The sequence below is a fragment of the Myotis davidii genome, unplaced genomic scaffold (genome assembly GCF_000327345.1).
Source record: "Myotis davidii unplaced genomic scaffold, ASM32734v1 scaffold149, whole genome shotgun sequence".
NCBI classification, from domain to species: Eukaryota; Metazoa; Chordata; class Mammalia; order Chiroptera; family Vespertilionidae; genus Myotis; species Myotis davidii.
The window spans coordinates 3,718,365-3,730,720 of NW_006352194.1; the positions used below are offsets into that span (position 1 = coordinate 3,718,365).

At 52.0% G+C, this 12,356-nt stretch overlaps 1 protein-coding gene across 1 annotated transcript in view; it reads left to right on the plus strand.

Annotated features, from left to right (window-relative positions):
* Positions 1–11,895, plus strand: part of E2F2 (E2F transcription factor 2) — a 29,822-nt gene extending 17,927 nt beyond the window's left edge. Inside the window, exons 4-9 of the mRNA XM_006777658.2 lie at positions 105–210; positions 2,165–2,384; positions 3,213–3,371; positions 4,846–4,960; positions 7,133–7,325; positions 9,421–11,895. Of these exons, the coding sequence (XP_006777721.1) occupies positions 105–210; positions 2,165–2,384; positions 3,213–3,371; positions 4,846–4,960; positions 7,133–7,325; positions 9,421–9,674 (1,047 nt within the window). The 3' untranslated portion in view covers positions 9,675–11,895. The remainder of the gene's footprint in view (positions 1–104; positions 211–2,164; positions 2,385–3,212; positions 3,372–4,845; positions 4,961–7,132; positions 7,326–9,420) is intronic.
* The last annotated feature ends 461 nt before the right edge of the window (positions 11,896–12,356 follow it).

Sequence of the window (12,356 nt, forward strand, 5' to 3'; positions counted from 1 at the left end):
GCAGGAGTGGCTGCTGCTGGCCTCAGTGCTTTGGCCCCAGGTTGGGAAAAGACTGAGGAGGAATGATTCTCAAACTCTGTCTCTCCCTCCCATCTCTCTCCAAGGCCAAAAGGAAGCTGGACCTGGAGGGCATCGGGAGGCCGGCGGTCCTGGAATTCCAGACTCCCAAGGGGAAGCTCATTAGAGTGGATGGCCTCCCCAGCCCTAAAAGTAAGTTTGCTGATGGGGCATCTGGGGGCAGACTCAGGAGACAGGGGTGGGGTGGGGTGGGCAGGGGCAGAGGGCAGCCGCCCTGCCCAAATCATCAGGAGGAATATTTGTCGCACACTTCCTGGTGTATACAACGGTTCCCGGTGTGTTCTCTCGCTGGGTCCTGCCAGGTAGGTAGGATCACCCCTCTTTTACTGATCAAACAACTTGAGACCCAGAGCTAGAGTGTCTTGCCCAAGGTCACACTGCTGGTAAGTGGAGCCCGGACGACCACCTGGTCTTGTCCTGCTTCTCTCACACTATACACTGCTCTCGGGTTCCAAACATGACGACCAGCGATTTGTTTGGGAACTTACCATTTTTGTTTGTATTTAATTCAGTCTGACTTTTTCTAAAAGAGAGAATCCAGCCCAGGGAGGAGCAGGGTCTTCCTCCCACCTGCAGACAGAGAGCTAACTAAGGGGGGCAAAGGGGAGTGAAGCTCGGATTCACCCAACCCGGGCCACCTCAGGCTGAGATCCAGAGGAGAGGTTTCCCGCCTCGATATTTGCAGTCAGTGCTCTGGTGAGAGTGGGAGTTTTCGCACCTGTGGTAGAGAGAACACTAATTTGGGGGACAGAAACCTAATGAAGAAGGGATGTGACTGGGTGGGAAGCATGAGGGTCAGGAATTTGGGGGTCCTGGCAGGGCTGTGCCCTGACCTGACCGGCCACTCCTCTTCTGTGAACCTTATGGTTGGCTCACCTGTGAAAGGAGGTACAGCTAGAGCAGGAATAGTAACAAGGTTTCCTTCCCAATTGATTGGTAGACGTGCCCAGAGCTCTTTCTCAAAGGATCCTACGTGCACCGGTTGAAAAAGCAGCCTGTGTGCCAAACACTTGTCCTCTATGTGTTAAGGGATTCTAAAGTCTCCTTCTAGAGCAGCGGTTCTCAACCTGTGGGCCACGACCCCTTGGGGGTCGAACGACCCTTTCACCGGGGTTGCCTAAGACCATCGGAAAACACATATATAATTACAATTGTTTTTGTGATTAATCACTAGCTTTAATTATGTTCAATCTGTAACAATGAAAATACATCCTGCATATCAGATATTTACATGATGATTCATAACAGTAGCAAAATTACAGTGATGAAGTAGCAACGAAAATAATTTTATGGTTGGGGGTCACCACAACATGAGGAACTGTATTAAAAGGTCGCAGCATTAGGAAGGTCGAGAACCACTGTTCTAGAGGAATCTGAGACTCTCTAAAACTCCGTTTCCTGGACTAGTTTTGACATCCACTTGCTATATGACTTGCAAGTCATTTTATTGCAAAAGTTCTCTTGTGGTTTAAGATGTTGCAGCTGAGATGTGGTGTCTTGTGACATCAGCTTCATTAAGAAAGGGACCTTTTCATGAACCTGCCCCATTCGATATTGTAGGACTGATTCCTCTCAGATAACCACTGGGCTGCACACGGAAAGAAAAGGCAAGCCTCTAAGAATGTTCTCAAGTCCGAACTGGTCATTCCTCCCTACCCTAATTCCAAATTCCTGACATAACTGGCGGGATAGAGTAATGGTTAAGAAGGAAGACTTGGAGCCAGGCTGCCTGGATTTATATCCCAGCTTTGCCACTTTCTAGCCGAGTGAGCTGAGCAAGTGACTTAACCTGTTTGTGCCTCAGTATTCTCATCTGTAAAATGGGGATGATTATACACCAAATTACACTTGGTTATACACTTGGTTTCTAGCCTTGACACTGCCCTTAACTGTGAGACCGTGAGCAAATCCCTTTCCCTCCGGAGGTATCAGGCTCCAGTTTGGACAATGGTAGTGAATCACCCCCTGCCTCACAGTGGAAAGTGGGTACTCATGTGAAGGGTGGTACTGAATGGGTCCAGGTCACTGGAGGAGGCGCCCCAGGCAGGCCCTCCCTGAGCAATGACCGGGCCCCTTTCCTCCTTAGCACCCAAGTCCCCCGGGGAGAAGACTCGGTACGACACATCACTGGGGCTGCTCACCAAGAAGTTCATTTACCTCCTGAGTGAGTCCAAGGATGGGGTCCTGGACTTGAACTGGGCTGCTGAGGTGCTGGATGTGCAGAAGCGGCGCATCTATGACATCACCAACGTGCTGGAGGGCATCCAGCTGATTCGCAAGAAGGCCAAGAACAACATCCAGTGGGTGTGAGTGCCTGGGCTGGGGCTGGTGGCACCAATGACTGCACGTGCTGGGGGTCGAGCCAGGAGCAATATCCAGTGGGTGTGAATGTCAGGGGTGGGGCTGAGAGCAGCATCCAATGGGCACAAGCGGCAGGGGTGGACCAAGAGCAATATCCAATAGGCTTATACGTTGTGGGCGGAGCCAGTGTATCTGAGAGCAGAGTGGAAGAACAGGTGTATATGCTGGAGCAATATTAGGAGTGCTGGCAGGCATAGGGTGGAGAATGCTTTCTAGGATGTGTAAAGGCCTTGGAGGACTGCATTCTCTTGAGTCAGGGATCCCAAGATTTCCCTCTTCTAGTTTAGGAAAGTCCCCAGGGACCTGAGAGTTAATAACCCAGACTCCTTCCAGCTCAGAGATATGAGAACTCCAGGCTCCTCTCCTCACTGCTACAAGGTCTTGAAGAGCAGACCTGCAGCCCCTGGCATGAACCCTAAGAGAACCCAGGCAGGGGGGTGAGGACTGAGGTCATTCTAGCTCCCTGCCATATGAGAGAGGCTGGGGCGAGGGTGGACAGAGTTGAAAGCCCTCCACAAGTGAGGTAATGCCCTGACTTGTTACTTTTCCCTAGCCCAACCCTCAAACATCACGGTTCAATTCCTAGCAGCCGCCTGGGAGCTAGACAGCGCTGCTGGTTTGCACAACCCAGGAGCACCCTTTGTAGACCATGAGAATGGCCTCATCCTGAGGCTCTACACCATCCGCACATCTGCAGCTCTGCGCAGCAGTACTCAGGTTGGGGTCCCTGGTTGTGCAATAAGACTGACACTGGGGGGCTGCTCTGTTCCCAGAGGCAGGGGAGCACTTGAAGACCCCACCCGGCCTGGGAAGCAGCAGCAGCTGGGACAGGAGCTGAAGGAGCTGATGAGTATGGAGCAGGCCTTGGACCAGCTCATCCAGAGCTGCTCTCTGAACTTCAAGCACCTGACTGAGGACAAGGCCAACAAGAAATATCCTCTTTGGTTGGGAGAAGGTTGTCAGGGGGCCGGGCCTGTTGCAAGCTCTTATGTCTATCCAGAGTTGATACAATACCTCCCTTGGGGTCTGGCATATCTGCTTTTTCCTTTCTGGGTGGCTTTTCTTCTTGACTCTGTTGAAGTTATTTACTCATAGTACAAGTAAGACAAGTACATTTCTTTAAATCTGCAAAAAGGAGGAAAGAAATAACAGCCACCATAACATTTGTTCTTTAAGCATACACAGATTGTGTATTATTTAAATACTAGAGGCCCGGTGCATGAAATTCATGCACTTGGGGGGGGGTGTCCCTCAGCCTGGCCTGCACGCTTTCTCAGTCCGGGAGCCCTTGGGGGATGGAGAGCGGGCCTAAGCCATCAGTCAGACATCCTTAGCACTACCATGGAGGCGGGAGAGTCTCCTGCCACTGCCGTAGCGCTCGCCAGCCATGAGCCCGGCTTCTGGCTGAGTGGCGCTCCCCCTGTGGGAGCACTGATCACCAGGGAGCAGCTCCTGCACTGAGCATCTGCCCCTGATGGTCAGTGCACAACATAGCAACTGGACGTTCCGATGTTCGGTCGATTTGCATATTAGCCTTTTATTATATAGGATAGTGTGTGACTGCTGTGCATAACACTTTATATCCTGCTTTTTTCCCCTTAGTATACTACCATAGACAGTTTTTATCAATTACAAATCCCTCCTAACTATGTGGTAGATCCACATGAAATTGTTGATATTGAACCATTTTTTATCTACAAAAACAGCAATCTCATGTGGTTTAACCTCATATTTAAAATAGTTTGTTTGAGAATATCCTACTCAGATTACACTCTGGTTTGTTGATAAGGCCTAAAATCGACATTTAGATCTATTCTAGATTTCTGCTCCTATGAAGCAACAAAATGATGAATGCCTTTGCATATAGAACATTGTCCTATTTTTTTAAAACTTATTTCCCTGGGTCAGATTCCTAGATTTGAAATGATGAGGTCACAGAGTATGGACTTTGCTAAGGCCTTTCATACATTCTCCCCAAATAGTTTCACCATCTAATTGGTTTTTGGATATGGCTTTGTATTTTCGGACAGATGCTAGGCATTGTGAAAATTTTAAATAAATAAGAACATCTCCTTACTGAAAACCAGCAAGTGCAATAAAGACAGGATTATAAAGGGGGAAAAAATACATATCTTCCTGCGCTCTCTAGTTTGAGAGATGAAGCCTGTTATATAAAACCTGATAAAAGGCAGCATTTAAAAAAAATGATTTATATCCTCATTTGCTTCCTAAAGGGATCCAAGGTAACTTATGATATTAAAAGAACAGGTTACAGTTTGGGGTTACTTCTTGGGGTTATATAAGGAGTGAGAAAAAAATGTTCAGAGGTTTAGGAGAAGTGGATCGGATCCCTGCCTGGTGGGCTGGGGTGTGAATTTTGACTTCCTTAACTCTCCTGCCCCCTACACTGGCCTATGTGACTTACCAGGACATCCGTGCTATCGGCACCTTTAAGGAACAGACAGTGATCGCTGTCAAGGCCCCTCCGCAGACAAGACTGGAAGTGCCCGACAGGAATGAGGTGAGAGGGGAAGTATTTGGTGGCGAGCAGGGTGAGGAGGGTGCCGGGAAGCTCTGCAGTCTCTGTCCCAGGCACTGCTCAGCCCCAAGCTACCCCAGTCCGTGCTGGTACCCACGGCAGGATTGGTGGTCTCTGAACTGGGGCAGAAATGACAGAAGCTGGAAAGGGCAACAGATTCTGACCTGAGAAAAACCTGTTTCTGGTTTCTCTCTGCATCCCACCAGCCCCTGTGGTTCTGCACACATGCACGTGTGCCCACACACAGCAGCATTAGTACTCACAGTAATCCTTTCATGCCAACCATGCTGTCCTGGATTAAAAGACCCTGGATTAAAGACCAAAATCATTATTTTTTTAAATTGATTTTAGAGAGAGAGGAAGGGAGAGAGAAACATCAATGAGAGAGAGAGAAATAATGATCTGCTGCCTCCTGCATGCTCCCATGTGCCCTGACTGAAATTGAACCAGTGACCTCTCAGTGCACCGATGATGCTCAACCAACTGAGCCAGGGGCAGGGACCAAAATTCTTGACACTCCCCAGGACGCCCTCTCTGCTCTGACTCTGCCAACCTCCTCTCCCATGCTGCTCCTCTTCTCTGTCTTTGCTTCAGCCACCCACCTGCCTGCAGTTTCCCCACCACACTAAGTTCGTCCCCAGTGCAGGACCTTCACACATGCTGTTCCCTCCAGCTGAGATGCTCTTCCCTCTCTCTGCCTGGTTTACTGCTATTGATACCTACACGTCTCAACTGGAGCATCATCTCCACCAGGAAGCCTTCCCTGATCACCCCCAGACTTCATAACCAATATCTTGGTGTTTACATGACTATGTTCTGCTTCGTCCATTAGAGTATAAACTCCACAAAAGTACATTCCTCTCATGTGGGTTATTTCTGAGCTATATAAGGAGTGAGAAACGTCCAACTCATAGCCTGATAAAGGCTCAAGAAGTAATTTGTTTAATGGAAGAACTTTAAGATAAATAAGGCCCTGCCCACCATCTCAGTGGAGCTCAGAACCTAGAGAGGACAAGACCCAAGCAAGCAGGGATGCTGTGATTTATAGATGGAAGATGTGCTTTGAGGGCCAGGAGAAAGGAGAGTTGGAGGATGCACCCATAGGTGGTGACAGTTAAACTGAGTCCTAAAGAATGAATAGGATTTTTTGTTAAACATTAATATTTTAAGAAAAACTATTTTAAATATGTTACATGCAATAAACATTAATATTTCAAGAAAAAAATATTTTAAAAGGATTTTGTTTTTAAACTGTCTTATTTACTTACTTATATGTAGTTGTATACAAATATTGTGTTAGATTCAGGTGTACAATATAATGACTCCACAGTGGTATACCTTACAATGTGATCACCACACTAGGTTTATTAATCACCTGTCGAACTTATCTCAGTGTTATCGAGCAGGATGTTTGCCGGGTGGAGTAGGGGAAGGAGGGTGCTGCAGGAATGGCGGGTGTGTAGTCAGCTGTGGCTTAGGCTGCCGGCGTGTGGTGGACAAGAGGCAGGGGTGGGAAAGCCAGGTATCAGGACTCATGGTTTACGGGGAACAGAAAGAGAATTCCAATTGGCTTCCGTGCGAGGGGAGAGGGGAGGTCAGTGACGGATCCAGGGGGAGTGTGGATTGCAGGCAAGGCTGGACCCAGGGGCTCACATTATGACTCCAAGTTCACTTCATGCTCCTCCTCTCACTGTGCCATTCTCTGCTGACTCAGTTCCCAGGTGGGCTCTCCCCTTGCAGCAGAGATCGTGTTCATAATACCAGCTCAGCAAGCCCATGCGAAGGGAGCTTCCATTTCCAGGTCCTGGGCCTGATGCTGGGTGGACTGAGCTGAGTCACGTGCCATCCTGCACAGTCACTGTCACTTTCTCATCCTGCACCCCAGGCTCGCCCATTGGAGCTGGGGCAGGGTGCTGCCTCCCGCTCCCTCCTGACGCGAGTGGAGGGAGAGTGATTTCCCAGAAAAAATCCAGGCTTTCTCCCTAAGGGAAGAGGCCTGGGGGCCAGGCAGGCAGAAGCAGCAGATGTTGACCACAGGCCTCAGGGCCCAGCTCAGGAGATGAGCTTGCTCACATGTGTCCATCCGTATATGCTGACCCATGAGTAAGTGCGCAGCTGCCCAGAGCCATGACCTGGCTTCTCTTCCTCCTCCAGGAAAACCTGCAGATATATCTGAAGAGCACGCAGGGGCCCATCGAAGTCTACTTGTGCCCGGAGGAGATGCAGGAACCAGACAGCCCTGCCAAAGAGCCTGTCTCCTCCACGCCCACCCTCAGCCCCACTCCTGACTCGGCCCAGCCCTGTAGCAGCACCAACCCTGGGATCCTGGAACCCACGGCATCCCCAGGTAGGGCCCCCTGTCCAGAGGAACAGAAGGTGGGGAGTGCAGCTGGCCTCGGTTTCCTCTTCCACATCAACATTTGTTGGGTATCGACCTGCCACCCAGCGGCCGGGGTGTAGTCCTCCCGCACACGTGTGTGCATGCACTCTACACTCTAAAGCAGTGATGGCGAGCCTCTGACACGCGAACTCATTTTCTTTGGTTGATTTTTCTTTGTCTAATGGCATTTAAATATCAAAAATATAAGTCTTTGTTTTACTATGGTTGCAAAGATCAAAAAATTTCTATATGTGACATGGCACCAGAGTTAAGTTAGGGTTTTTCAAAATGCTGACACGCCGAGCTCAAAAGGTTCGCCATCGCTGCTCTAAAGCATTCACTGCTCATTAGCTGGCTGAGCCCTGCTTCAGGGCAGAGGGGCTTGGGTTTGAATCCCAGCTCCTCCACTTACCCAGCCATGTGACCTTGGACAAGTTATTTGACCTCTCTCTGCCTCAATCTCCTCATCTGTAAGTTGGGCTTAGTAATTAATAGTATCTACTTCATAGGTCATTGTGAAAATTAAATGAGTTAATAAATCTAAAGCACTTAGAGCTATGCCTAGCAATAAAAGATGGCTGTTATTATCATTGTTACTGCCACTGCCACTAGTACTGCTGCTTCTGTGACAGCTACTAACAGCAAAGCCCCGGCACTCAATGAGCCCACAGTAAGTGGAAACTATAGGTTTTATAAGGAAAGCTCAACATGTTATTGGGCGAGAATATCTAAGGTTCATTGAACCACGGCTGTATCAGATACACCCATTCTTACATTATCCTTGCAGCAGTTCTTGAGGTAGGTTTTATTATTCCCAGTTTAGAGATAATAAGCTGAGGCAGAGAGGAGACGTGACTTGCCCCAGGCCTCCCAGCGGGGAGACAACAGAGCTGTGTCTTTGAACCTTAGCCTCCACATTCCTAGGCCAGTGCTGTCTCCACACGGCACAGAACAGATCAGGGCAGGGGATCACGGCTCAGCCCTGGCTGGGATGTGGACAGGACAGCGAACAGCTGCCTACACGTGGCAGGAAGTAGTAGGAGGCAGCTGCCAGGGAGGAAAGAGGTAGGAGAGGCCCCTGCGGGCTTCCCAGGGAGGATGGGAGTCCGGAAGGAGTAGAAATGGGAACCGGTGAAGGCCCCGCCACTAGAAGGGTTTGTTAGAGAGTTATAGGGGGGGAAAGAAAGTGACTGACAGAGACCGTAAGTGCCCTGCAAAGCCTAACATACTACCAGCCCTTTACAGAAGCTTGCTGACCCTGATCTAACACAACCCTTCATTTTACATACAAAACTGAAGCCCAGAGAGGGCCGGTGACTTCCCTAAGGTCACACAGCACGTTGGTGGTAGAACTTGGGCAATAACCCAGACTCCCAGCTCTACTCTAGTGATCTCTCCTGAGTCCTGGCCTGGCCCGGGGACCAGGGCTTCTCCCTGCACCAGCCATCTGTCCCTCCGGGCACCTCCCAGTGCCTATCTCCAACTCCAGACCTGTGCCCCACCCTGTGCTCCCTCCTGCCTCGTCTGCCTTCTCACTCCACTGTCAACAAGTGCACAGCTGTCCAAAGTTAAAACTACTTTCACTTCATTGTCCCCTGAGACCTTGGGCAGAGGTGGGGGACCATCTGACATAAGCAAGGGCAAGGTTTTCAGCTCAGTTGTACAGATTAACAGCCTGAGGCCCAAAAGGAGCCGTGGGTGGTGGGGACCGCCCAGAAGCCAGCTCTGGGCCAGGGCCAGGGCCGTGACTGTCCCTCTCCACATTTCCACGTGGCCTCTCAGTGTTCTCCCTGCTGAGGGAGCAGGAGGAGCTTCCTGGACGGTGTACACCTGTGGAGTGTGTGTGCCAGGAGCGGGGATAGTGCGGGGGGAGGAGGGCAGGTGCTGGAGCTGGTGCCGGGAAGGGAGGGTGTCCCTGGGCCACGAGGCGTGGGGCAGGGTGGGAGAGAAGAGAAGCCTACACAGTCATCCGGAGAACCGGAGGGCTGTTCTTGTGCTCTGAGGTCTGACCAGAGGCTCCTGGGCCCGGGGGCCAGTCCTAACCCTGTCTGTTTGTCTCCAGTGCCATCGCTGACTTCCCAGCAGGCCCTGCTGCCGCCACCGTCCCTGGTCCCTCTGGAGGCCACGGACAGCATGCTGGAGCTGCCGCAGCCCCTTCTGCAGCAGACCGAGGACCAGTTCCTGACCGACAGCTCCCCTCTCATCAGCTTCTCTCCGCCCTTGGACCAAGATGACTACCTGTGGGGCCTGGATGGGGGTGAGGGCATCAGCGACCTCTTCGACTCCTATGACTTTGGGGACCTGCTGATTAACTGAGTGACCCTGCCTGCCCCCAGCTGCTCCGCCACTGTCTCTACCTCCTCACGGGCAGACTGACAGGCCCTCTGCCTGCAGGGGGACCTTGGACACAGATGCCACCCTTAGGGCACGGGGTCTCCTCTCCTTCCTGCCCCCGCGTCCTGCCAGCCGAAGCTGCCGGGGGGTTTGTGGAGGGTACGGGTGAGGATCGTATCAGGGGTGGGGTCCTGTCCTTCCTAGTGGAAGCTGGGCCTGGGAAGGCCTGTTCAGTCTTCTGACCTCTGACCTCTAATGTGAAGGGGCCACAGATGAGGTGACCAGGTCCAGGGAAAGGCCCTGCCACTGCCTTCTGGGGGATAATTCGGACCCTCAGTGTATCGCAGAGCACTTACTGCCTTTGTATTTATTTCAGGTTGAGTTTTGTTTGCGTGTCTTCCCTGGGTTTTAGCAGGGACAGCGTTCTGGTTCCAGTAAGACCTCCGACAGGCCAGCACGGTCTGCTGTGCCCGGCACCTGGGCTCCCAGGGACGCAGGCCAGCTCCCTGGCCGCCCCGCCGCGTGGGGGCGGGGCCCCTGAGCGCCTGTCCAGGCTTCTGGACATCACTGCACTTCGGCTCCTCATTCTAGATGGTTCCAGGGAGCCGTCCCAGCATGGGTGGCACTGGAGCTCCCGAGGAGACCGGAATAGCCAGCTCAGGAGCCTCCCTCCCTGTGGAATCCCTATTTCCCTGCCTGAGAATGTAAAAGTGATCCTCGAGGGAGACGGCAGGGTGCTCCTGAGGAAGAGGGACAGGGTGTGGGGCAGCGCGGTGGCTGCTGCAGGCCCCTCCTCCGTTTTGGCCTCTCGCTGGGACTGTGTTACATGGAGGACCGGGAGGCAGAGGCCGCACGTGGAGGAGAAGCGTGAGATGAAGACAGGGAACCGCCAGCACACACTCCTCTAGCTGCAGGCGTCCCTCTCCCTTCCCTGGAAGGATTTTGGTTTTTGTTGTTGTTTTTTCTTTGTTGAAGGGGTGATTCTTTAAGGACCCCTCTGCCCCTCAGCTCTCACACAAACCCCCAGGGGACAGAGGTGACCAGGGCTGGATGGCATGTTGGCTCCTTTTGTCACAGGAATGCAGAAGGGGTGGGGGTGGGGGGTCTTCGTTGCAACCAGACTTAGCAGCTGATGGGGGAGAGGGCTTGTGTTACCTCTTCAGACCTGGGGTTCTGAGGTCTTTATCCCTCACCCTGTCCCCCCACCCGACCTGGGCTGAACCGAGGGAGGCTGTGCCTTCTGGAGGGAGGCAGCAGGGGCCGTGGTCTGAGGCCTATACCCCCCACCCTCAGGGAGCTAGGTTTACTTAGGGTCTCAGATGGGTAGCACTTTTTTTTATGTTTGTAGCATTAAGTTGGTTTAAAATATGAATTTGGCTTCCAGGGATGGCTCCTGACCTGGCCGACGGGCATCTGAAGTTTGGGAGGTGGGCTTCTCTGGGGCTGGGGTCCCAGGTGAGCTGATGCCCAGCTGGGGACAGTTGTGCCTCGTCATTTGCAGGTCAGAGGTGCCCGGTTCTAGAATTTTGTAGGATTTACAGAAATGCTTTTGGCCTCCCGCCTCCACAGGTCCGCAGGGCTCTCGCCAGAAGCCTGTTTTGAAGCCCAGCGAGGCAGGGCCACTTTGGCCCGTGCGGGAGAAGGGCGCGCTGCACGGGATCTGGTTTGGGGCATGTGGGGCTGGCGGTGGCGTTGCTGTTCTGCGTTCTTTGCTGGGCTGCTGTCCAGCCACTCACCATCTCTGAGGGCAGGGATGTTGGACTTCCCTGCCTTGGGCTCTATCTAGACCTTCCTCCTGGAATTAAACCAGAGAAAAGGAAGGAGAGGTCTGGAGGACCCACCGGGAATGAGTTTAAGGGTGAGGTCTGGCCGGAACTCAGGCTCATTCTCCAGATGCCCAGCCATAGGGTTGGACAGAGGGGCTGCCCCTTGGGTGCATGGCCTGTATTCTGGCAGCTGCCCTGCCCTCTCCTATGTTGTCCCTGCCTGGCCCACCAAGGCTGATCCTCAGGCTCTGGGTAGGATACAAGCTCGAGCCTCTTTCTTACTAGAGACACTTGGAAACCTCCCAAGTTCACTCAAGTGCTTTTAGGACACATTTTGAGGAGTATTTCCTTGAGATGCCAGGTAAACTTTAAAACGAGGACAGAAGGAAAACCAGGTTCTTTCTTTTCTTTTTTTTAATATATTTTATTGATTTTTTACAGAGAGGAAGGGAGAGGGATAGAGAGCTAGAAACATCGATGAGAGAGAAACATCGATCAGCCGTCTCCTGCACACTCCCCACTGGGGATGTGCCCTCAACCACGGTACATGCCCTTGACCGGAATCGAACCTGGGACCCTTGAGTCCGTTGACCGGAATCGACCCTGGGACCCTTGAGTCCGCAGGCCGATGCTCTATCCACTGAGCCAAACCAGTTAGGGCAAAAACCAGGCTATTTCTAAGGTACGTTATTTCTGCCAGGAAGTTCCCCAGCCCCTAAGTCACCTGTGTCCTCGGGGCATCAAGGGCTCAGGGCTCCAGGGAACCCCGTCGTCTTAGGTTGTTGAGTAGAGTCAGCGACTCTTAAGAGATTTCTTCAGACAGGGACATGCTCCCGTGCCCCTTCTCGCTGGAAGTGTTAGCTAGACCAAAGTGGTTTCCCTTCTCACTGCAGTGCTG